General features: G+C 53.0%; 1 protein-coding gene across 1 annotated transcript; it reads left to right on the forward strand.

Annotated features, from left to right (window-relative positions):
• Positions 1-26,546, forward strand: fam110b (family with sequence similarity 110 member B). The gene is given in 8 exon segments (XM_030114909.1): positions 1-106; positions 18,057-18,169; positions 22,461-23,460; positions 23,561-23,849; positions 23,852-23,972; positions 24,049-24,185; positions 24,188-24,369; positions 24,371-26,546. Coding segments are annotated over 6 exon segments (1,416 nt in total). The 5' UTR covers positions 1-106; positions 18,057-18,169; positions 22,461-23,337; the 3' UTR covers positions 24,935-26,546.
• The last annotated feature ends 50 nt before the right edge of the window (positions 26,547-26,596 follow it).

Genomic DNA, 26,596 nt, shown 5'->3' on the forward strand with positions numbered 1-26,596 from the left:
GCCGCTCGGTTCGGGGCTGAGCAGGATGCTGTCAGGCCGAGGAGACGCACCGACCTAACGGGAGAAACCGCAGCAGCATCCTTTGTTTGCGGGACCGGAGGAGCAGGTAAGCCTCCCCCGCGCGCGCTGCCGCCGCCGCCGCGGCCGGCGAGCCGCGCGTCGCGCGGGGCCGAGCGCGGCCCGGAGGCCGCTGGCTTTGTGCGGGAGCCGTGTTTTTCCTGCCTCCACACCGTCGGTCCGCGGCTATTGTTCGGTCAGCGGGCAGCGGCGCAGCCGCGGGGACCGCGTGCGGAGCGGCGGGGAGCGGGGTGCGGGGAGCGGGGAGCGGGGAGCGGGCCCGAAGCAGCCAGACGTTCCCTCCAGGCTGGGCTGCCTGTCGGGTCGGGGGGGGGGTTCGGGGGGGCTGGCTCGGCTCGGCATTGCATTGCATTGCAGTACCAGTGCGCGGGCGCGCGCACGGGCGCGCAGGCAGGTGGAGGTGTGTGACTGACGGCACACACACACACACACACACACACACACACACACACACACACACACACACACACACACTGGGTGCTTCGGGTCTGCAGTGGATCCCAGTCTGGACTGTGTTTGCATGTTCTACCTGAGCGTGTGTGTTTACTGTGGCTTCCTCTCACATAGCAGAATCATTTGCGGTGTGTGTGTGTGTGTGTGTGTGTGTGTATCCTCCTAAACTATTTTAAAATCGATACAAATAATGAGCATCTAAGTAATATAAACTATTTAAATTACTTGACTGAGGCACCTTACAGAGTCTGTCATTCCAAGGTTCAGGAAGTCCATACCAGGCGTGCTGGGTCTCATGTAATCAATGAATGGAGTCTATATATCATGAAATACACCACTTCTAACTTCATGACCTTGTGGCAGCCTGCCGGCTGCTTACATTGAGATCTATTCAGAAATACATGAAACGTCTCGGGTTGTGTCGTCTCTCAGGTGTGAAGTTAACGGCGACTCTCTGCCGGGTTGGATTAGACTTCCTGCCATTTATTTCTAAGACCTCATCAATAGATTCACCAGCCGAATCTTCAGTATTGACACGGTGTTCAATGAGTGAGAGAAGGACTCAATAAAAGACAACGGTGTGAAACGGGAGTGAAATGAGAGTAAACACTCCCTGCTGCTTAAAACCAGCTTCTTTTGAAAGTTTAACCTTCATCTGAAAACGATACAAAGATCAGACTGTGTTTAAAAAAAGCACATGATGAAAATAACAGCTCAGCTCAGCGAGGCTCTGATCTCCCTCAGCGATGTTCAGCAGAAGAAGTGGATGTTCAGGTCCTCTCCTGCTTCATCGTCTCCAGATTTTGGGTTCTGCAGGCGGTGGTGGAGCTTTAGGGAGCGAGCGCTGCTCTGCCGCTGAGCGCAGAGTCGGTGAGTAATGCTGAATGTATTAGTGCCGGTAAACACAAACTGTGGGGTTTTCCTGAAAGCTTCAGGCTGCAGTTCCAGAACCATCGGTCCGGCTGGGGAGCTCACGGTGTGGGAGCAGCTTCCGGGGCAGGGGTCACCTGTTGGTTCCTGGGCAGGGGTCACCTGTTGGTTCCTGGGCAGGGGTCACCTGTTGGTTCCTGGGCAGGGGTCACCTGTTGGTTCCTGGGCAGGGGTCACCTGTTGGTTCCTGGGCAGGGGTCACCTGTTGGTTCCTGGGCAGGGGTCACCTGTTGGTTCCTGGGCAGGGGTCACCTGTTGGTTCCTGGGCAGGGGTCACCTGTTGGTTCCTGGGCAGGGGTCACATGATACAGCATGCGCTGGCTTGGCCTTTCTGCGCTCCAGTTAATTTGTGCACAGAGCTGCTGGCAGTAAGGCGTCCACACCGTCTGAAATGTCAAGTGGCTTCGTTACTTATTTACAACAAACAGGGCTGAGCAGTGGAGGCGAGACGCCGCAGGTCAGACCTCCTGCAGTCAATGCATCGTGTTAAAGGAAAGAAATGTACGTAAGACTTGTGAAAGTGTCGACCTTGAATTAACTGTCATTAACTGACTTTTCATCGTCTTTCCTTCATATTTGTGCTTCTGACTGCTTCTCTATGGTCCTCGTGTCAAATAATTCAATCAAGTAAATCAGTTAAAAAGATTGAGTTACTTGAATAATTCCTGTTGATTAATCACAATGAATCCCACTTATTTTTCCAGATTTAAAAGTCTGTCTTATAGAAGTTTCAGTCCTAGAGGGGAGTTCTTGGTGAAGTGGGTCATTGTGAACGCCTCCAGAAACCTCACCGTGTCTCACACTGGTTGAGGAGCATTCTGGGTAAACCTGTACCGGCCGCCTGCAGGACTGCTGGGTGTAATTCTGGTTACATAAAGCTTTTAACCTCAGAACCTCAGCGTCACTGATGCCTCGTCCTCATTTCATTTGTTCGTTTAAAGAGAGAGAGAGAGCGGGAGAGAGAGAGAGAGAGAGAGAGAGAGAACAGGAGAGCAGGCCGGGTCTTTGAGAATGAATGAGTGCGGCCGGAGTCGGCCCTCGTGTCTCTTCAGGGCCTCCACGTCTCGCCACCATGACGCCTGCAGGGCCGGGCCTGAGGGGCGTGTCCAGCGAGGCCTGATGCTGAGTCAGAGCCGTCACTGTTCACCCAGCGCCTCGCAGTCAGCAGCAGGACGTCGGCAGCATCCACACATCTGGAACATCTGTTCCGTCTTCAGTACGATGAAGTGAGGATGAACTGTAACGAGGGCGGAAATCCTCTGCTGCTTTATCGTTATTGTGGTTTTACACTGACGTTACACACACACACACACACACACACACACACACACACACACCTTGATATGATATGTAGGAGTTGCACTCCCCTACGAAGCCTCTAGGTTTGTGTCACGTGTCTGAGGACTGAGGGTGAAAGTGTGAGCCAGGCGAGCGTGAGAGGCGGGGCCAATAACGTTGTAGCGTGGTGTCTTTACATCTGAGCGTGTGCTTCGGTACCTGACTACTGTATTTCGACATGTCAGTGTTGCAGCCTGCTTGGTTTTTGTCCACTTCATTGCTGCCCTGTGGTGAATGAACCCAGACGTCTGCTGTTAGCGACGATATGATGGTGACAAAATAAAGCTGCTCAGATATCTACTGCATAGGAATCCAAGACTCTGGTCCACTTTCTGCTGGAGCAGCATCAGTGTTGGGGGCTGGAATAGTGATATCTTTAAAAACTGAAATAGTGTGGATATGTACGGACATTTCTTCACAGCTGTAATTTTACATCAGATTTCCTCCTGGTCGTCTTTTGTCTGACTCGTCCTGCACATGAGCCCTCGTTGGGTCTCCAGTGCTTCTTGTCCAAACCTTGTAGTGAGGGGTGTTGGTGAAACTCAGCTGGGTGTTGTTCCTGATCCAGAGCGTGTCAGCTCTGGGTCATGTACAGTTTCAGCTCTGCTCAAACGGAAGAGAACATTTCTGTCATGGTTTGTGTTGCTGCTCGCGGTCCTCAGCGATCTGCTGTTACTGTGCAACATTCCCTGTCATCCTCCCTGTGCTGGCAGCATGAAGTGTGGCTGAGCAGCATCTCTGGGTTATCATGATGGCAGCACGTTGCAGAAGACTGATGGTTTCTGCGTTCACAGTCTGCACGTCGACGTGTTTGCAGAGTCAGATGGAGCTCTGCTCGCCTTGAAATCCCTGTACCACGATGAGGTACATACACTGTGCCGCCCTCTCTGAACACAAAGGAGCGACTGATGTTTCCTCTGCTTTCTGAAGCACCGACGATCAGACTGTGTTTCACTGAAGCTGAATCGGTCTACAGAAAGATGAGACCAGAAAGGTGTTTTAAGATTCAGCGCGGTGTTACTCTGGCTGCAGTGTTGTTTCACAGCAGCTGGTTGGTTTTCAGTCTGAATGGACCCGGGAAGAGAATCAGCTGTGAGCTTGCTTCATCGGGATCTTCCTCGCTTCATGAATGTCTTAAAAGTTGAGTTTGTACGGCGCAGAAACCCCGGTGTGTGTGTCACTACGTTCTAAACGCGGATGAATAATAAATAGTGTGTTGGCTGCGCTCAGCTGCGAGGGCGCTGATGCATCAGAACGGCGAGTGTCGAGCTCCCGGGGAGGAAGATGAGTGGAGCGGCTCACGTCGTTACCGGCTTTACCGTCGCCGAATGCTTCCATGTCACCGCCGCCGCTCGCATGTATGAAGCTCAGTCTCTGTGAGCAAAAGGTTTGTGGTGCATTAAAGGCTTTGATCAAACCCCGGACAGCTCCTCCTTCCCCTCAGAGGACTCCTCCTCAGCTCAGATCTTCCTCTCGGTTGTTTCCTTGATGCGTCTTCTGTCTGCGCTCTGCTTTCTTTTGTCTTCTGGAGCTTCGCCCATTCAAACCAGGCCCTGCAGTACCGCTGGTGGCCACGTGGGGGCGTGTTGGGAAGAAGAAGATGGCCGATGGTGGACGTTCTTGAAGAGCGTCTGCGAGACACTTTATGAGATGTCGAGCATCTTCTGATTGTCATCGTTGATTCGTAAACACTTCCTGTTCTTGGTGTTTCACTGTGATGGTTCAGAGCGGCGCCCTCTGGTGGCTCGATGGACTAAAGTTAATCCAGCACTTATAGACTGGTTCTATAATGAGCTTTGTGTTTTTTGATGGCCTTTCTCATCCGTTTTCTGTTGTTTATGTCCGTGTCTGGTGACGCCGCATGCAGCTACGTTCCCATTGTTTCCAGCCGGGATCAGCTGTTAGCGCTGCGTAGCACGTCGGTGCTGCTCGAGCAGAGACCTGAAGTCCCCGGAGACCCCGGAGACCCCCGGAGACCCCCGGAGAACACCCAGGAGACGGATCGGCCGGGCCGGAGCAGTGCACCGAGCCCGGAGTGGACCGAACAGACCCGTGGAGAGGAGGAGGCCAGGCAGCGGTTTTTAAGACGGTGTAACTCTGAGCACATCAGCGTTAAGCAGCTGCAGACAGAGATCATCAAACGCTGGACCCCTCGCCGCGCTGCCTCCATACTGCAGGCTAGCAGGAACTGTGTGATTCTCATTGACAGAAAACTGCATTACTGTCTGTGTGGAAAACACCGTATCCAACTAGTCTTATATTTTTATTGTTTTGTCTGCTTATTTATCCATTTATTTGTTTATCGATGCCAGCCTTCAGCGTGATCAAACAGGACGCGCTGGTTGCTTGAAGGCGTCTGTGGTTCTTCAGAACCAGACGTGGTTTTAACTTCCTGTTTGATGGACTTTACCAACGAACACGCAGCAGAAAGGTCTTGAGGCGTCAGATCAAACCGAATCACAGTCTGACCTTTCCTCAGACGGTCTGGACGGTCTGTGCCGCTCTGATCCCTTTAAGGACAAAAACCCTCAATTCTGACTGCAGAGCGACAAATGGACGATACCTCGTAATGCTTCCCTTTGACGTGTGTAAACCTCAGATCACGCCTCTGGCGGCCCCTGAGGGGCCCCTGAGCCTCAGGTTGGTGGTGAACGGAGCGTCAGGTGACGTCCGTCCTGCTGAGGGCCTGAAATGAAGAATGGAACAAACGCAGGAGCGTCACTGTTTTTCTGTATATTCATAAATCCTCCACCAGCCATCTGCCACATGGCCTCTGACACACCGTGAGACTGTGTGTGTGTGTGTGTGTGTGTCTGTGTGTACCTATGTGTTTTTGTGTCTGTCTTTATGGGAGTTTGTTTCAGTGAGTCTGAGTGTGTTTCTGTTTGTTTGTAGCTGTGTGTTTCTGAGGGTGACTGTGTGTGTGTCTGTGTATCTGTGTGTGTGTGTGTGTGTGTGTGTGTGTGTGTGTGTGTGTGTGTGTGTGTGTGTGTGTGTGTGTGTGTGTGTCAGGGTGGGGGAGGGGCTTCCAGATGGCTTCCCCAATCAGATTAGAGATGTTAAATCTGTGAAAACAAAGCGATGTGCTGCGGTCTGCTGTGGACGTCATGAAGGACCACTGCAGACAGCCTGAGGGGATCAGACCCCGAGACCCCCACACACACACACACACACACACACACACACACCCCGCCGAGGCCCTCATGGCTCAGGTTCAGACCATCCTGGACCCTCACAGTTCAGGTTCAGGTTCAGTTCGATCCGATCTGGAGGCTAAGATAAGATTTTTGTCATGGATCAGTTTTAAACCCTCCTGGTTCTGGTCCTGGTTCTGGTCCTGGTCCTGGTTCAGGTTCAGTTTAGGATCAGATGTGGAGGCTGAGAGAAGATTTCTGTCCTTTTGTAGTGTGATCGGTTTCAGAGCACGCAGAGGAAAGCAGCCAATTTTCAGCCAATCAGAAGAAAGTGGGCCATGACAGGAGGCGGGGCTTAAAGCGACAGCATCCCAGCTTGTGTCAGGGTGAATGTGAACGGCTGAAAGAGCTCGTGCAGAGTGAATCAGGACATTTGGAGCTGTAAAAAGCTGGAGCTGAGCAGGGAGGTGTGGTCGTGGATCCTCCACCAGCTCGCTGGCTGCAGCGTCGGCGCTTAATCGCCTTACATAAGAGTGTTTTTGTGTTTCTGCTCCTGATGCTGCGCAGCATCTGTCTGTCTCTCAGGCTGCGGCGCTCTCACAGCAGCTGCTGGAAGCTTCAGGTTTCGGTTCAGAGGAAATCCTGGACAGCAGGAACACTGGAGGGCCGTCCAGACGACAGTGAGCAAAGGACAAAGAAGGTTTCAATGAAAATGTTTCCAGAAAAGATGATCTTGCTCATGATTCGTCTGTTTTTCTAAGTAGAAATAAGAGAGCCATGAAGTGAATGCAGATTTCACAGCCGGCAAAGCGAGACACTTCATTCTGGAATGAGGGTGAATTGCTGAAGCGATGCTGAATCCTGAGCGTTCATGTGACGAGGAGGCCGAGGCAGACGGGCTGTGAGCTCTGCAGCAGGTCAGGTTTACAGAAACGACGGGGCTGTCAGGTGGAGGACATCCAGGGGGAACACGCTTTAAGCTGCTGCTCCTGTCAGGAGGAGTCGTCTTCTTCTGGCTCCTTTGTTTTGTTTTGGATTGACTGGTTTGTTCCTTCTTGTTCTGTAACAGAGGGACCAGACCAGCGTCTCTGGAAAGCCTGTCCTCTGAGCTGAAGCCAGTCCTGGTTCAGACCCGGGGCTCTCAGATCTCTCTCCAGAACGTAACCTGCTCCGGAGCTGCCGTCCGCCGTGGTGATTTACTAAGTTAGAAGTTAGCCTTCTTCTTAGGATGGAAAATCCAGGATTAATCCCTGAAGTTCCCTCGATAACAGAAAATCCAGCCTGGTCGTCTCGGCCTCTGGCCTCGGGACTCCGGTCACTGGATTGAGGCCACGAAAGCTGCAGAGTTCAGCAGGCTAACTCAATCTGTGGAGCACCAAACAGGCCTGGATTAACCTTGGAGCTGCTTTGATCTGGTTAGCGGCGCTTCTGTTCCAGTGATCCACGAACTGTCCTCCACCTCAAGACAAATGTCACCGAAACAAGTAGAGACAGACAGACGGATGAAATATATTGATATGGCAATACATCCCATTACCCGGCCTCCTGATGTGTCGGTTTTTTAATGAGAATAATGATTCTTGTCTTGTGAAAACTGTGAAAACGGGATTTTCCAGACCTCCACTCCAGTAGAGGGCGCTGAAGAGCCACAGCCGTGCGGCGCAGCAGCATCAGCCTCAGTTTTATTCTCACGTTTAGGTTGTTTTTGTCTTGTTATTCCTCATTTCAGTAGGTGACTGGTGAGAAATGGTGAAATGTGTGTGATTTTGATTACATTTCTACTACAGTCTGTGATGCAGCGTGCTGTTCAGTTTGGATTCATCCAGCAACATCATTGGGTTGAATCTTTATTTGGAGTCAAAGTCTTGTTCATGATCCAGAGAAACACACTCATCCAAATGTAGTTTGTTTTGAAAGCATGAAACTTGAGAAGAGCCTGAAAGCAGCTCAGTGTCTCACAGAGAAGCAGGTTTTGTTCAGATTGGCAGCAGTGAATTTTAGTTCTGTTCCAGCAGCTGAATCAGAGCTCTCGAAACCCTCTTCTCAAGACGCTGTTGTCTGTTGTTTGCCTCTTGCAGGGATTAGTGCCTGAATTGATCTTGGCCCAGGTTCCTCTGCGGCCTCCTGCATCCTGCTGCGTCCTGCTGCGTCCTGCTGCGTCCTGCTGCAGCGTCCTGCAGCCTCCCGTAGCTTCATGTAGCCTCTGCAGGCCTCACAGCCTCCTTGTCTGCTGCTCTTCCTGGAGATGCAGCTCAGCCTGTTTTTCCTGGTGAAACCGTGAACCGGAGCCAACATCAGGTCAGACGGTAATCCCTCCCTCCCAACCCCCTTCCAGATTAGGAGACGTTCAGACGTTTGGTGTTTGAACGAAGACGCAGGGCGGCTTGGGTTTGTCAGGCTGTGTTCAGAGACGTGTCCGGACTTCCTTCCCTCGCGGGTTTGGTAGGTTTGTTTCCCGTGGCGGCGCGGCGTGGTGCTCACAGTCAGTCAGTGTGTGTGGATGCGATCCGCCGCCTGGCTAAACCCATTAGCCCGGCAGACATCAGCTTAGCCTTCCTCCCGGATCTCCGAACGCTCAGGTCGCTCACTTCAAACCGGGTCTGGACCGACGGGGACCCGCCGTTGCCATGGGCAACCATGTGTACGGTGATCGTGTGCTTCCTCATTCGACAAGTTGTCAAATTCTTGATCGCTGTGTGGAACTCCAGGAACTGCGCCTGTGGTAAGTCCTGTGAAGCTCTCCTGGAGTCCCAGGTCCTCTCCATGCTCTGTGAGGGTCTCTGCTTCAGACCCATCCAGACCTTCAGGACGGAGGTTTCAGGAAGAGTTTAGAAGAGTTTCTTTTAGCATCGTTTTGTGAAATATTTGGGTTTCAGACAGCTGGACCAGTGAAGAAGGACTAACTGCTCAGGATCACTGACCTTCAGGTTCCACTCATCTATGGTTACTTTAAAACTTCTGCCGCTCCCTTTCCCATCATTCCTTTCTGCTGTTGATGGTCCTGCTTTGGCTCGGTGCTTGCTTCTCTTCGTCTCTCACCAGCATGATGGTGCCTCCACCCTGCATTTGGTTGTGTTGGACTTGGTGGAGTCCTGTGTGCTGGGTGTTGGTGGTCCAGACTGGAACCAGGAGTCAGTCCAGATCCTCCTGGATTTTGATTTGGAATCTTTCTGGAGAAACTAAAGCCTGCAAAGACCTGAATCTACTGAGTCCTACTCATCAGTCCTGAGCAGAATTAAAGACGTCACTGTTCCGTCTTAAATCTGTTTTTTAAACTAAAAGTTGTCTTTGGTGTGTTTGGGGAACGTTTGTCAGCTCTGAGCCGGATTGTCCCGGGAATAGATCCGAGTGTGGACGAGGATTAAACCAGTTCTGCTCAGAAGTCGGCTCCGGCTCCGGCTCCGGCTCCGGCTCCGGCTCGGTGAAGGGACCAGATCCCCCTCGGACTGGTCACACAGTTATGAGTGAACATGAGGCGGCCGTGGCTGAATGAGGTGAACACATGAAGCTCTTCTTCTTCATGATGTATAGATAAGACTTGTTACTGTCTGTTGTTGGTCCCGTCTGCTCCGTTCACTCTCCACCTCCCTCAGTCTCAGAGGGATCACAGATATAGAAAAATGTAATAATAATGCTGACACACACACAAACAGCGCGTGTGTGTGTGTGTGTGTGTGTGTGTGTGTGGTCCCTCTTTACATTACACTTCATGCTGACTGTGGTCACTTCCTGTTTCAGGCTCCCGCCGTGGGTCGGAGCGTGGACTCGCTGTAATAACGGAACAAGCGTCAGACGCGCAGAGCAGATGTCTGAGTCCTCAGCAGGAAGCAGCGGTTTCTGCGACGTGACTGATGATATTTATAGATTTAATACGGAGCAGAACAGAAGCGTGCAGACCAGGTTCGCTTGACAGCAGAAGCCCCAGAAAACAGGAGCAGCAGGAGGAAGGAATCAGCCGAGTGTCTGCTGCTGCCGGCTTCACAGTCATTAACTGTTTCACTGCAAAGGCCCTCACCTGTCCTCACCTGTCCTCACCTGTCCTCACCTGTCCTCACCTGTCCTCACCTGTCCTCACCTGTCCAGGTGTATTCTGTCCTCATCCATAGTCAGCTGGTATTGTCTCCAGCGGCCTGCAACTCCGATCAGAAAAAGTGAGCTGGATGATTTGTTCCCTGTAGTAACAGTGTTCTTTCTCTCTGCCGTAATTCACACCAGTTTAGGGTTGGGCGCTATGAACAAAATCTTACATCACAGTGTCAGAAATTTCGGTAACACTTTACTTGAAGCCCCCCTGTATAACACATTATAAGTACATTTATAAAGCATTATAATGCCATTCTAACTCGTTAAGCTATAGTTATAAACATTCATAGATGATCACAATGCCAGGACCGAACCCTAACCCTAACCCTAACCCTATGCTGTATAGTGAGTTATAAAGCATTGTGATCATTTATGAGTGTTTATAACTACTTGTAATGTATTATACCAGGTGCTTAAAGGTGCATTAAGGAGTTTTTCAACCTTAAAAATACTTATTTTCCACCATAAATATGTTCCACATTTTTAATGATGTGTCCAATGTGCCCTGACTTATTCATGACCAGTTCCTCTAACAGGCTAAACTGTCACTTGAAAGTCACAGTGCCGGTCCGGCTCCAGAGTTTTTTTGGGGAGAATTTGAAAGGAATGACGTAATGCGCGCTCCGGCTGGTTAGGTTTCATTTTGTCCGCCATTACTCCGCCAGATGCTTAGTGAGCAACAACTGAGCAGGATCTTCCAGAAAGTCAGAACAGACTGGCTTCTAGCACTGCCACAGCTCCACACAGACTCCACCAGGGAGAAGACACTTAAATCTTACTTGAGCGCTACTAAACGAGCGAAGACGGAGTCCCCCTCTTCCGTGCACGGGAGCCACAGGGACGAGTTTTTCACTAAGCTGCATTACGCCCAAGGCCTGCAGGGGGCGCTGTTTCGCATAAAACGTGCAAACTCCTCAATGCACCTTTAAGTAAAGTGTTTCATATCACGGTAACGGTGTATATCACGGTATGTATTTTTCCCCTGTAAATTCAAATAATTGCTTAAAAGCAACCACTCTGTCACATTTGCTCATTTTCCTCTTTTATTTTTTAAACTCTGGTTTTTATAACTTTAATTATTAAAAATAAAATCACAACATGAAAGAAAAAAAGAGCTGAGTTTTTAGCGTCACTCCCGGAGCCGCCCGTCTCTGCGTCCGCCATGATGGCTCCACCCCTCCTGGATACGCTGCCGTTGTTCGCGAGCGCACCCTGTGCTGACCTGACCAATGAAACGCAGCGAACAAACCCCGCATGACGTCGGGACGCGCTGTGAAAATGCACAAACACACCCAAACAACTGCGCTCCGGCGGTCCTGTTGGAGTGCAGACGACGGTCCGCCGGCTCAGAGAGCTGCAGACGTCTGCTCTCTCTCCGGTACGAACGGTACGGCAACATTTCCACCGGTACACACTTTCACACCGTCACACGGTGTTATACCGTCATACCGCCCAGCCCTACACCAGTTTGTGAATTGTTCTTTTTGGTTGTATTTTCTTGATAAAGGTGAAGCTAATCGGTGATCATCTGTGATCAGTTCGCTGTCCTGTCACTTGTGTGGATGAAGTGATCAAACACACTTATACAGTTCTGTCATTTTGAATCTGCACGGCGTTTGAACACGTCATTCATCACGGCTCAGCCGGTCTCTGCTCTGTGGATGCTGATGTGGCGATAACAGTGACCTGATGTGAGTTGGAGCTCAGGCCCGATCAGGGTGAGAACACTGATTGCTGAGGATTGATGGAGTCGCTCGTCTCCGTCCGCCGCCTGCAGCACTCACACCTGTTTGTACAGTGGAGGACTTGATGGTCTGAACGTCCATCCTGTTCAGGAGCTGCAGTGGAGAATTGCTGCCTTTAGGCAAAAGGAAGCGGCCGTTCTGCTGACCGACTGCAGGAGGGATTGAATCAGTGGGAGAAACATGGAGTCGAGCTCGATCCCTGACAGGAGCAGACGACGCTGTGGCCGTTTCGTCTAAATCCCTCTGCTGAGGTGTAAACACAGTCTGGCTCTTACGGAAAAACACTGACTTTACCTCCAAAAGTCCCAAGAAAAGGCTACATGGCAGCGCGACCGGCTGCCTGATATAATGACTGATCCTCTTTCAGCATTAATCAGCTTTCAGCCGGCTGACCTTCGGAGGTATCTGCTGATTTTGGCCAAAAGTCAAACACAGCAAATCCTTCACATCCTGGAAGCTTCTGGTTGGCGTATTCGTACATTAAGCTTGTTTATTAAAGGAGGAAGTGGCTCGGTCGGTCTCGATATTGTCTCCCTGTTAAAACGATTGCGGGTTTGACTCTCCAGTGTCCTACCCAGCGGCGATGAGCTGAGGACGCCACCTGAACGCATTCAGCTCACACTCGCTCTGCCGTCCTGCTCCAGCCTTCACCGCCCCTGATGTGAGGCCAGTTGAGTGAAAACGGTTCATCAGACACAGTGTTCTGCCTCTGGCCTCTGAGCAGGGCAGCGGCATGAAGCAGCTTCCAGCATCGTGAAAAAGTGCTGTTTATTACCAGCATGTGTGAAGTTTGTAAAGCTGAGAGATCAGTGTCACTGAAACGCGCTGGACTGCTGGGTGATGTGATGCCTGCTGTATATGTGTAGTATTTACAAGATTTGAATTTGATATGAATATTAGGGGATGTTTGATCTGGCAGAATGTCACGTTCCCGGTCACTGGGTGAACAATCTGCTTTACAGCCCTGAAAAAGATCTAAAAGCTAAAGGGCTGCTCGGTGTGGCCTTTTATCAATATCTCAGGATTTTCAGGCCGTATCATAATCCATGATTTAGAACTCAGTAAGACTTTTCACATCTTCCCTGTTCTCTCCCCACATGCTGCCAGCGCTAGCTAGCTAGTGTGACGTAGCTCTCGTGAGGGTCCAGGATGGGTGTAGGTCTGCCCGTTCGGTCTCAGAACAGACGGCTGAGACAGTGTCATCAGATTTGGAGCTGATCACTGAGCCGACAGTGACAGTTATTGATTAGTATGGTGAATGTCCTGCTGATTGGCTTCTGCCGGTCTTCATCTGGCCTGGAAGCCTCAGCATTTATCAGTGGTTCTCCAGCAGCGCGCTCCGTCACACGGCCTGGTCCGGCTGGAGCTCTGGTGCCAGGTCTGATCTGCTCCATTACAGGCTATCAGGCTGATCCTCAGGATGCTTGGCAGCTTCACCGGTGGTGTGTGTCAGTGTGTGAATGAGGTGAAGATTGACCCAGCTGAAGTCCCATCAGTGTCCAGAGTCAGCTGCTGACTCCACTCGGAGTCTCATGAGGGTCTCTGGGGTTTTACTGGACTTTAATCCTGACTTCTGTTGGTCTGATCCGGAGAACCCGGAGAACCCGGAGCAGAACCCTGTCAGGGGTTCTTCTGAACCAGCTGGACACCTGCAGTGTGCTGGTGTATCTAGTGACGGTGTAGCTGGTGGTGGTGTAGCTGGTGGTGGTGTATCTAGTGACGGGGTAGCTGGTGACGGTGTAGCTGCTGGTGGTGTAGCTGGTGACGGTGTAGCTGCTGGTGGTGTAGCTGGTGACGGTGTAGCTGGTGACGGTGTAGCTGCTGGTGGTGTAGCTGGTGACGGTGTAGCTGCTGGTGGTGTAGCTGGTGACGGTGTAGCTGGTGACGGTGTAGCTGCTGGTGGTGTAGCTGGTGACGGTGTAGCTGCTGGTGGTGTAGCTGGTGGTGGTGTATCTAGTGACGGGGTAGCTGGTGACGGTGTAGCTGCTGGTGGTGTAGCTGGTGACGGTGTAGCTGCTGGTGGTGTAGCTGGTGGTGGTGTATCTAGTGACGGGGTAGCTGGTGACGGTGTAGCTGCTGGTGGTGTAGCTGGTGACGGTGTAGCTGCTGGTGGTGTAGCTGGTGACGGTGTAGCTGGTGACGGTGTAGCTGGTGGTGGTGTAGCTGGTGACGGTGTAGCTGCTGGTGGTGTAGCTGGTGACGGTGTAGCTGGTGGTGGTGTAGCTGGTGACGGTGTAGCTGCTGGTGGTGTAGCTGGTGATGGTGTAGCTGCTGGTGGTGTAGCTGGTGACGGTGTAGCTGGTGGTGGTGTAGCTGGTGGTGGTGTAGCTGGTGGTGGTGTAGCTGGTGGTGGTGTAGCTGGTGACGGTGTAGCTGGTGACGGTGTAGCTGGTGGTGGTGTAGCTGGTGGTGGTGTAGCTGGTGGTGGTGTAGCTGGTGACGGTGTAGCTGGTGACGGTGTAGCTGGTGGCGGTGTAGCTGGTGGTGGTGTAGCTGGTGGTGGTGTAGCTGGTGACGGTGTAGCTGGTGGCGGTGTAGCTGGTGATGGTGTAGCTGCTGGTGGTGTAGCTGGTGACGGTGTAGCTGGTGGTGGTGTAGCTGGTGACGGTGTAGCTGGTGACGGTGTAGCTGGTGGTGGTGTAGCTGGTGGTGGTGTAGCTGGTGACGGTGTAGCTGGTGGTGGTGTAGCTGGTGACGGTGTAGCTGGTGGTGGTGTAGCTGGTGACGGTGTAGCTGGTGGTGGTGTAGCCGTGCTCACAGCACATTTCGGCCTCGTGACAGGTCATGGTGTTGGTCACATGATCTGGTCCTGCTGTGGGGTCCTAGCTGTGGACTCCCACCCTGCTGCAGTCTGTCCACCTCACTGCCTGCTGAGAAAGTGTGTGGGAGGAGGAGTGTGTGTGTGTGTGTGTGTGTGTGTGTGTGTGTGTGTGTGTGTGTGTGTGTGTGTGTGTGTGTGTGTGTGTGTGTGTTTCTAGCAGGTGAGCTGGACGAGGACTGAAGGTGAATGTTACGCTCGGCTCTCGTTGGACTCTGTGTCTCTCATGAACACTGAAGTTCTGGCGTTACGACCGGATCGAGACACCTCTGAGGAGTGTGTGTGTGTGTGAGTGTGTGTGTGTGTTGAGCTGGATCACGGATCAGGATGGAAGAGCACCGCGAGGAAGCTGGATGACGTTGTAAAGGTCAGCATAAAGAATTCATCAGCTTGTCTTGGGTGATTAATCGCTGCAGCCAGACGGCGTTCGCTTTGGAACTTTTCTTCCTTTTGATGATCAACATTCAGACATTTTTCTCTTGGGTTTGTTTGTCCAACTTTACCGAGATTTATGGTTCCTGGAGAAAAGAGAAGCTGTTTTCTTCATTTTTTAAAACGTTTTCCATTTTGTTTTTGCCTCGTTTTTATTTTTCACTTTGCTTGTCATGGTGTGATGTGGTTTTAGCGTCTGCCTGCTGTGGAATCTGCACCTTGCACTGGGATAAAGCAGCTCGACCGCTGAGCCGGAGTCGACTCGGTCAGATCTCTGTCCTTCCTCCCAGCCTGCTCGGGGTTTCGCACATCACGATGTCGACGTGCACAGTGCACGGTACCTGCTGCAGAAGACTGGCTGAAATGTTAAAAGTCACATTCAGTGGCTTCGTGTGCAGCTGGTCAGAGCAGGAAGCGCAGGAAGACTTTCCTCCTGAACCTGGGTCAGGGTGAGGGCGTGTGGTGTCGCTCCAGGTTTTTCTACCAATGAAAGGGTTTTGTTTTTGGTTACACAACATGTTACATAATCCAGGTGAAAGTGTGTTTCACCGTTCGGCTCCATATAAATGTGGATTCAGAAGACTTGGGGGTGGCGGGGCTGAGTGAATGAGCAGATGTCCAATAACTTGTTTCCTCCGGGTTTAATAAGATCCAGAACATCGCAGCTGAAAAAATGTGAATCTGATGAAAGACGATGAAGCTCTGAGACTGTTTCCGCTCCGGATTCTGACTGATCCAGCCTCCTCTGGCGGGCCGAGCGGACCTGAAACCCAACAGCCCAACAGCAGTGCCAGCAACAACCTGCAGCAACTCCAGGAGTTATGTTAACGGAGAGGGAGAGAGAGAGAGAGAGAGAGAGAGAGAGAGAGAGACAGAGGTGCTTCCAGAACACTGTGTCCTACCAGACCTGTGTGTGTGTGTGTGTGTGTGTGTGTGTGTTCATTCCCTTCTGGGACCGTTCAGTTAACTAACTGTGACCCAAACCTGTGCAGATGTTGAGCTTGTCGTATTACTTAAATGACGCTACAGAGCAGCTTTAGCCTGAGATGGCAGAATGTGGCAGAATATGCCAACAACAAAAAAATAAGTTCCAGGTTGAAGCAAAACAACACAATGTGTGGCTGTAGCTGAGTTTAAATTCCCTGTCCTAATCAAACTATTCAGTCACTAGTTAAACATTCCCCATCAGGCGGGTAACAGTCGCAGCATTTCACCAGCAGTTGGTGTTTCCATGCAAAGTGCATGAAATTAAAAGTGCAGGTTTTTTAATCTGAGCATTGAAAATCCTCACTGAACGGAATCTGTCACTGAGCAGCGGAATAAAATTCATTCTTCAGTCTCACACACACCCAGATTCTGGTTTCCACTGACGTGTGTGTGTGTGTGTGTGTGTGTGTGTGTGTGTGTGTGTGTGTGTGTGTGTGTGTGTGTGTGTGTGTGTGTGTCTCCTGCATAGCGCCACCTGTAGGTTTCACCTCCTCACTGCGTTCACACCGCCAAGTGCTTTCCATGATTTGCATCAAAATACAATTGAAAACAAACGGGAACGCGAGGCGAGACGAGACGCGAGGCGAGACGCGACGCGACGCGAGACGCGACGCGAGGCGAGACGCGAGGGGAGACGCGAGGCGAGACGCGAGGCGAGACGCGAGGCGAGACGAGACGCGGGGCGAGACGCGGGGCGAGGCGAGGCGAGACGCGAGGCGAGACGCGAGGCGAGACGCGAGGCGAGACGCGAGGCGTGTCGGACGCGGCGTGTCGGACGCGTTTTCGCGGGGCGTTGACACTTCGGTGTGTCCGACGCTGAAGTTGGGAAATCTGAACTTTGATGCGTCACGATTTTGCAGCAAGCCAATCCGAGAGCGTGTCTGTGGGGACGTCGGTCAGGGGGCGGGACCGGGGAAAGCTCCTGGAGCAAATAGTGAAACTCGCCAAACTCTACCGTCTGCGGATCATATGGAGCTCCAGGCACGGCGTCCTGTCCGCCGACGGCGTTGTCTGGCTTTATGAAGCAGATAAAGCCAAGCCACCCGCTCAACAGGGTTAGCCATGATGCTAAGCTAACACAGGAAATACGGCCAGAAGCCCCGCCTTCCCACCAGACGTTTGACGCGTACGGAGTGAACGCGGCCAAGAGCCCGGCGCTGTTCAGCGTCGGCCCTCAGAATTGACGCCGCTCTGCTTCTCGTGTTGCTGCCTTTTTTGATGCAAAATCGCGTTCGGTGTGAACGCAGCTTCAGACTTCAGGACGTCATTTCCTGAAACATGTCATGTTTGTCCTCGGGAGGTTTGTTCTTGTGAAGGAGAAATAGTCCGCCTAGCCGGTGCTTTGACTAGCTGACCCTCTCTCCCGTAGCTTTCTTCTTTAGTGGCTCTTTGTTCATCGGTGAACTGTTGAATCTGAAGACGTAGCTGAATTCATCCACGTGTTCCCGGTAGATCAGTGGCTTAATGGAGACAGCTCACAGCTCTGCCACCGTGTGGCGCCGACGGGTTTCTGGTTCCACGCCGGTTTGTTTACTGCTGCTGACATTGTGAAGGAGACAGGATGAAGTGTGGGTCAGTGCCGTAATCTCTGAGTCTCTGAATGCTGCTGGCCTGCAGAAGGTTATTTTCGGGCTGATGGCAGGAATCCACTCCCACGGCGCTGCTTGATCATCCTCACACGTCCTGCAGGGCTTCTCTGCTCCTCCATCTGTTTCCACACAGACGGAGATCACGCTCAGGAAGCTTCTGCTGGTCAACACGACGGCAGTGTGGCACACTGGTTGAGAATAAACTGAGAATAGACGTCATTAGATACCTGGCTCTGAGAGAAAGGAGCCGAGAACGGGTTACATTTCTGCTCCTGACATTTCCTAAGCTGGTGGCGAGTTCTCAGCTGGTGAAATACCACCTCAGCAGCACAGGGATGCCACATGTGTGTCTGTTCTGCAGGTTATTCTGAAACCTGTGTGGTGAGCGTGTCGTTCACTTCAGAACTGTGTATTTAATCCAGCTGTGAAACACACCGATGACTCCAGATGTTGTGTTCTTCATCTGCAGCCGTGACTCCTGCTGACAACCTGCAGCAGCTGGAGGAGAGGCAGGAAGAGTCCACCTCCGACAGCCAGTGAGGAGAGCAGAGGAGGAGGGAGGAGGCCAGAGGCTTCAAGCAGGTAAAACTGTTTCCACAACACAGCTGAAGCTGTGAAGACGTCCTGTCTGTGATGCCCAGTGGCTTCAGTGGTGGTCCAGGTCTGGTTTCTTAAAAACAGTCATCTTTACGATTTACAGCAAGTGCGCTGTGTCTGCAGCATCTTTACTCTTTAACCTGAAGAGTGAACAGCTCAGATGGTTACTTAGACGTGTTTCTTTCAGTGTATCTAACAGACGTTACCATAAAACCTTGATGGAGTCGTATTTAATCCAAAGGTGCATTTGGAAATCAGCGTGACTCGTTTCAGTTCAGAACTGTGCTGGAGGTGAACGGCTGGGCGCTTCTCGCCGGGCCGGATGTCGGCAGAACACAGTTTCAGTTCTGATCCCATCAGGCCGGGTCCAGAGACGCTCCCACATTTCACCGAGAACCATGAGAGGCAGAGTGACGGGAGCTGCACTGTTCTCCACAGAGACCGCCGCTCCTCTCCACCTTCAGCTCCAGCCCGTTTCACAGTGAGGCGAGCATCATGCTAGCATGATGCATGCTAACAGTGATGCTAGCATGAAGAGGGGAGAGCTCTGCTCCCCGTCTGTCCTCCGTCTTCATGTCGTTTAGCGCCGGCAGCAGCTGTAGTCTGAGGAGCAGCTCCAGTTCTTCCTGCAGCCCACTCTGGGACTGGGATTATCCAGCCCCGCCTCACAGGTGATCCAGACTGACGGTCAGATCAGAGCCGCCTGTAGCGCTGCTGAGGATCAGTCACTTCCTTTCAGACGGTTTGATCCGCTGTAACATGGCTGTTTGATGGAATCAGTCTCACACACCGCCGTGGTCCTTTGAATCGGCCCTTCTCCCACCAGGCGGAGCTCAGCTGAACTCCCTGAATCAGGATCTATTTATAGCTCATCTCTCCAGCAGTGTGACGCTCCGTCATGGCTGGTCGTGAAGCATTCATCTCCAGAGGGAGTTAGCGGCTCTGATATCTGACGGCTGTAGCAGCGTGTGTGTGTGTGTGTGTGTGTGTGTGTGTGTGTGTGTGTGTGTGTGTGTGTGTGTGTGTGTGTGTGTGTGTGTGTGTGTGTGTGTGTGTGTGTGTGTGTGTGTGTGTGTGTGTTATGGCTCTCCTCCAAACACCGTCAGCCCACCATGTGCAGAGGTGGAGGCCTCCAGACCCAGTGAGGTGGAGGAAGGAGACTAAACAACCTGGCAGGACGACATCTGTCCGTTCTAACAGCTCAGGTGGTTTTTGGTGGAACTCAAAGTCCAGAAGTAACTCTGAGACCCAAACAACAAACTGGGACCACACCGGTCTACGTCAGGACTACGTCAGGACCACGCCGGGTCATCGACTGGGCACTATTACACTCTAACACTACATTATGGTCACTGGATTCAGAGTGACGGCGTCCAGATGTTCTGCTCTCAGGCTGAAGGCGGTTCGCATCTCAACACCCATGTTGCTGTTTGACTTGATCTTCTTTTGCAGAAGGTGCATTGATTGTGCTCATTTTCAAAATGTGGCTTTTAAAATGTGTGTTTTCGCTCTAAATGTGAAGGACAGGCTCAGACCTGATGCTCGCCAGGCCTGTGACGCTGTAGGAGTGAACTCTGAACAGCAGGATGAGTCCGTCTCCAGGAAGTCATCCGATGAACCCTGTGGGGTCAGGAGAGGGGCTGTCCCTTCCTTTCAGCTGAGATGTCTCCTGTTTGTCCTCTCAGCTCTCTTGTTAGGTCTGTGTACGGTTTGTTGGAGGCGTCATGTGATCATGGGATGGACGGTTTTGGTTGAGCTGCGCTGCCAGCAGCAGGAGAGCTGACATTTTCAGATGTTTTAGCCGATATTGAAAACACCAGAGCTTTCTCAGTGTGGCGGTTCAGAGAGCCAGAAGAACAACAGCCCAGTGTTGAGTGTTCTCAACATCCTGCAGGAATCTCCTCCCTCATGACCGCCATGTGCTTCTCTGCTTTTTTTCTGTCTCTGCTCGGATTGCTTTCGGGGAGATTTTGACGGGTTTTGGTGGTGATGGAGGTCCCACCACGTTCCTCCATGTTCCTCCACGTTCCATTACAACAAGCAGCCTCCTTCCTGCTCCACCGTCCGGTCAGAACCAGCTGAAACCAGCAGCACAGCCGATGAGTTGAATGAGGATTCATGGATTAATAACTCTGGTTGCCGTATAATCCAGACTATACATTACATCTGTCCCAAAAAACCTGTCATGAAGAGGAAACCCCTCCAGATGGAAGTGTAGATAATCCAGGCCCGTCTGCTGCTGTTCCAGAACCTTCTCCTCGGCTGTCAGCTCACAGTTAGCCTCTTCGGTTTTCCCCCTCGCAGGGTTCTCTCTGAGCTCTCGGTTTTCTGCTGCACACTGCTTGGTTTGGCTGCGTCAGTCAGGGGGAGGGAGGGCCGTGTTCACTCCTTCCATATCTGCATGTTTGGGGAAATTTAAGCTTGAATCATTTGATAAAGTGTCACAGGTGACACATGTGCAACTTCCCATCAATACGACATTGAAATAATGGACTTACTTTATTTCAGTGTCTTGAAATATATAGTTTTTAATGGAATTAGCTGCTGTAATTTTAACGGGTTTCTGTGATCAATGAACCAGATCAGGATTTATAGAGAAGTTAAAGTTTGTAACGGGCGGAACAGTCTCACCTGGATCTTCAGTTTCTCTTCTTTTACAAGAGCCACTCAAAAGAACGAGCTCTTTTTCATCTTTTTTGTTGTTGTTGTGCTACAGATGAACACCTGATGTGCGCCTGCTGTAAATGATTGTTCGTGTTAACGAGCCGCTGAAAAGGCCCGGATCGTCAGCGAGCCTCGCGTCTCTCAGGCTTCACACCCGACGCTGCAGTCAGGAGAAACAGGTAGACAGAATGAAGTCTGCAGGACGGAGAATTAAAAAGAAGATTTGAAAACAACTCCAGAGGAATCCGATTAAAGAAGTGCTGCATTGCAGAGAGCAGCTTTAAAAAATCTAAATAAAGCGAAGAGAGACAGCAGAGCAGCGCTGAAGCCTGACTCGGCACGATGTGGAGCTCTGAGAACGCGACTGTGTGTGTGTGTGTGTGTGTGTGTGTGTGTGTGTGTGTGTGTGTGTGTGTGTGTGTGTGTGTGTGTGTGTGTGTGTGTGTGTGTGTGTGTGTGTGTGTGTGTGTGTGTGTGTGTGTGTGCGCTGTGGAATGATCACACAGATGCAGAGCAAAGAAAAGCAGGTGCAACACAAATACAGTCTGCACACGGCATGAGGAAACGGTGTGAACAGCCTGAGAGGCACACACACTCTGATGTTCCTCCACGAGGAACAACGCCACAGAACACACACAACGCTAATCCAGTGACTTATAACGGCTAGAAATACACACAAAACAACCACAAAGCGAGAGCAAAGTGACAGAAACTGACAGGACGGACGGATGTTGATATTTACAGCGTTGACACAGTGAAGGTGTTGCTCTGCTGGTCTCCCAGGAAACGACAAACAGCTGCTTCTCTGACTCAGGAGATCAAAGACTCGAGGCGTGGAGACGGCCGGTCCTGCGTGTCCTCAGTGTGTCTCCGGGAAGCTCTGCAGAGGACTCCACTGCCTCGTGGTTTGAGGAGGATGCAGTCAGCTGAAGGTTCAGACTCCAGACCTGATTTACTGGAGAGCGTCTCGGGGTTGATCCGATTGATCACACATAGACGAACACGCTGTTTGACCTCCTGGATCTGGAATCTCAGCCTGAAGTCCAAACCTCTGCCAACGTGTCCGGCGTTTTGGTCTCCATCCAGTCACTTCATGGTGAAAAGAGCCAAACGAACAGAGACGAACAGAACTGTTTTCTGGAGATTATTGACAACATGCTCACCTCGACAAACAAACTATAATGGCCAAGAACACAGTCATAACACCTGAAAAATAAAGTAATGGAACATGATACACAGTGATACACACCCTAAACACATGAATATGACAGCAGATTTATCGATCACATGGTTTGCTGCGGTTGATTTAATTGCCCCTCCAGGAGGGCAGGTGTCGTTCATCAGGATCACCTGACTCCAGTTGAACCTGTTGTGTTGCTTTCAGGGAAAAGGAAGTGTGTGTTTTTACTCATTCCCCTCAAGTGTGTGTGTGTGTGTGTGTGTGTGTGTGGTGTGTGGTGTGTGTGTGTGTGTGTGTGTGTGGGTGTGTGTGTGTGTGTGTGTGCACGCTAACTATTTCTGTTGTTGTTGCTAAGTGTGTGATGTCATACCCTGACTCTGCCCTGATTGGTTCTCTCTCTCTCTCTCTCTCTCTCTCTCTCTCTCCTTCCAGATCGACTGCAGGTTGGAGGACAGACTCTGCTCTGGGTGACGAAGCTTCTTCTTTTTGGCCTCTGGGTTCACCCCTGTGCAGCGCAGCTCTGGAACACTCTGGATCGCCCCGTGACGCTCTTTGAGACTCCGTCACATTCCATGAGACTTTGTAATGCTCTGTGATGCTCTATAACACCTAATGATGCTCCGTGACGCTCCGTGACCCTCTATAACGCTCCGTGACGCTCTGTGTGACACTTGGTGATGCTCTATGATGGTCCATGACCCTCTATAACACTGATGCTCTGTCACATTCCGTGACTCTCTATAACGCTCCGTGACCCTCCGTGACGCTCCGTGACCCTCTGTGACCCTCCGTGACCCTCCGTGACCCTCCGTGACCCTCCGTGACCCTCTGTGACCCTCCGTGACCCTCCGTGACGCTCCCTGACCCTCTGTGACCCTCCGTGACCCTCCGTGACCCTCCGTGACCCTCCGTGACCCTCCGTGGCGCTCCGTGACCCTCCGTGACCTTCCGTGACCCTCCGTGACCCTCCGTCCTGTCCTCGTCTTCGTCCCTCCCTCTGAGGTCCTGGGCTCTCCATCCAGTGCTCAGTGGCTGGATTCGGTGGGAGTTTTGCTACAGAGCTGCTTCCGGGGACTCGTCTGACTCGGGCGATGCAGGAGTGTGTGTGACTGGTCGCTGACCCCCCCTCCCCCTCCCCCCTCCCCCCTCCCCCCACTGATGAGGAGAGCCGGGGGCTTCGTCTCTTTTTGACCCTCTCTTTCTACGCCTTGAGTCTTCATGCTTTGGGGGTCCTCCGGTGCCCCCGCCCTCTGTCGACCCCCCTTCACCCGTTGCCACCACGGCCGGCCACCCCAGTCGCCTTGTTGCCATGCCAACAGAGACTTTGGCTCCAGCCCTGCCAGATAGCAAGGCCGCCGGCCCTGCGGCGCAGTTCAGCTCCGCCGTCCCCCTCCGAATCCTCAACAAGGGTCCCGACTACTTCAGGAGACAGGTACCCCCCCCCCCCCCCCCCCCCCCCCCCCCCGACCCGTGCCAGGTAGGGCCGTTTGCCGCGCCGTGAGCCTCTAAGCTCTGCTGTTTGTGGTTTCCAGGTGGAACCGAACCCGAAGCGCCTCAGTGCTGTCGAGAGGCTGGAAGCCGACAAGGCCAAGTATGTCAAGAGCCAGGAAGTCATCAACGCCAAGCAGGAGCCCATCAAGCCGCCCGTGCTGGCCAAGCCTCCCGCCGGACACACCCTCCTGGCCAAGAGAGGCTCCGGGATTGGTGGAGGAGGAAACGGGGGCGGGCTCCCTTTCAAGGCTTCCAATAACAACGCCAAGGCCGACACGTGTCCCACCGTCAGCGGCAGCAGCAAGCGGGAGAACCTGAACCTGGAGATCCTCAAAACCTTCTCAACTCGTCGTCCTCGTCGGGAGCCAGATCTGACGGCCGAGGGGGCGGAGCTAAGAGCGCCGTGCTGATGAGGTCCTCCGGGGGATTGGCCAGGAGCTGGACGCCGTCAGGGTCAGTGGTGCATTCCTCGGTCTTGCTGAGCGGCGTGCGGGTTGTTCTGATCGTCCTCACTGCTTTCTGCCTCCAGGATGCCGCTAACGTACCGATCCACCATGACTCTGAACGAGCCGCCGGCGGACTCGGCGCCCAGCCCCAGCACCTCGCACTCGCTCCGGTCCTTCTCCCATTCCCTCAAGGTGCCGCCGGTGAACAGCGGGGGGCGCCGCAGCCCCAGCAGGGAGGAAACCTCAACCTGAGCAGACGGGGAGGCGAGGGGGGGGTTCTGGAGCGCTCCCGCTCGCCGCTGCCGCCGCTGCTCACCTCCCACTCCTCCTCGGACCTCCTGCGGCTCTGCAACGGCAAGCCGCTCCGCGCCGCCCGATCCAGCAGCTCCTCGGCCCCGCCGCTGCCCCCCCAAGCCCAACCCCGCCTCCCTGCCCCCCCCGTCCCTGTCCCTGCCCCCCCCCCGGCCCGCGCCCTCCCCCCTGCCCTGCGACAACAGCCTCCCCCCGCAGTCCCTGCCCTGCGATCCAGACCCGTCCGGCTCCGCCGACCCCCCCGTGGAGCTGGAGCTGGGCTCCTCCGTGGCTCGCCGCTCCTCTCTGCACAGGTCCAAGTCGGACCTGTCGGACCGGTACGCCCGGGCCGGCGCCGACGTGGAGCGCTTCTTCAACTACTGCGGCCTGGACCCCGAGGAGCTGGAGGCGGTGGGGCCGGAGAACTTCGCCAGGGCCAACTCGGACATCGTCAGCCTGAACTTTCGCTCGGCCTCCATGATCTCCTCCGACTGCGACCGCTCCCGACGCTCCTCCAACGACGGGCTGTCGGACGGGGACGAGGGCGAGGACGAGGAGGAAGAGGCCGGCGAGCGCGTGCCCTACGGCATCTCGGCCGTGGAGCGAAACGCTCGCGTCATCAAGTGGCTGTACAGCATCAAGCAGGCGCGAGAGACGCAGAAGGTGTCCCATGTCTAGAAGCACTGCAGGGAGGGACGGGTTCGGCTGGACCACCTCCGAGGGGGGCGGGGGGACCGTCACCCGGAGGCTGAACTGAGGATCTGTCAGAGTGTGTAGATGGATGGATGGATGGATGGATGGATGGACGGATGGATGGATGGATGAAACATTGACCGATATCATGCTGAGACAGACTAGTTACTTCCTCCGTGGACACAGAACGAAGCAGCAGACCGGAGTGGTGTGTAACGACCACGCAGACGGCGTGGCGGCTCATCAGACGCCGCCGCTCACAGTGTAGCCCGCGTTCACTCCGGTTCTTCTTCCACAGCGACGAGCTGCAGTCTTCCTGCCGCTCACCTCCAGCCTCCGAGAAACAGCCAGCATCACATTCAGCCTCCCGCGTTCCCAGTAACATTTCACGACACTCTCACATCCACAGAGGCATAGAACGACCCGCTTAGCCTGGAAGTCCCAGGTGGAAAGGAAGAGGTCCAGAGTCAGAGGTGGAGGCGCTCTGCTGCCACCAGCTGGGTGGAGGAAGAACAGGAGCGATTAGACAGACGAGAGGCCATTCTCCATGCTGAGGTGGGAACTTCCTGTTGGGAAGGGTCTCCAAACCTACAGCAGCTTCACTAGAAACTGCGTCATGGTGAGCTGAGCCAGTTCATCCGAAGCTGTACAGGAACCTTCCAATAGAAAACCCATTTTAATTATGAAAAAGATGAATGAATGAATGAATGAACACGCGTGGTCATTTCCAGCTCATTAGACTCCAGCAGGTCTGGTTTCACCTGCAGCAGCAGAGCGTCAGGAGACACATTCAGCTCCGCTCACACTTGTGGTTCAAGTCCACAGAAACAGAAACAGGACCCAGATGAGAGCGGAGAAGCTTCTGGACGCTCAGGCAGAAGGTGCAGTCCCCTCTCCTCCAGCTGCTCGGTGAGCAGCGGTGTTCCTCTGCTGGAGCAGGATCGGTCCGCTCCTCTGGCGCTACGATCGCCGGAGAGCCACATCAGCCCCACGTTTCCAGAGTGACCTTTGACCTGTCCTGCACGGTGTCCAGGGTTGTGGGACCGACCTGCTCCGGTCCACCGGGTAACCCGGCTGCTCGCCCGAGCCAGGCTTTGTGTGGATGCTGGGAGAGGCTGAGCGGCGTTCGTGACGAGGCCTCGCCCAAGAAGCTTCAGAGCCGGGCCGTGTGGGTACATGAACCTGTGTGAAATCTGAGCTTTATGTTAAAAATAAACTAAAAGAACCTTTGAAACCCTGAATCCTGCTGCAGGACTGATTCTGTCAGCTGCTGTGAGACCCGCCTCGTGTCCAGCAGACCTGGAACCTGACGTCTCCTCTCTCTAGTCTCTCTAGTTCCAGAAACAGTAGAACATTTCAAAGCGTAACGCCAACAGGCGCTTCATGACAGAGAGACGGAGTGAAAACCAGCTATAGGACCGACATTCCCATTCAGACCATCAACGTTCCTCTTATTGATCATTGATTCTTCACTGTGTGACCAACATTCAGAGTATTGATCAGGCTTTGATCAAACCATTTAGTAACTGTCTGCTCCAGACTGTTAGATTCGTGTGTGTGTGTGTGTGTATGTCCTGGCCACAGTGCAGCTCTGACCTCTGACCGCTCAGCACGAGGCTGGTTTAGTTACAGAACCCTGTTCAGGAC

Source organism: Salarias fasciatus, chromosome 18, assembly GCF_902148845.1.
Source record: "Salarias fasciatus chromosome 18, fSalaFa1.1, whole genome shotgun sequence".
Lineage (NCBI taxonomy): Eukaryota > Metazoa > Chordata > Actinopteri > Blenniiformes > Blenniidae > Salarias > Salarias fasciatus.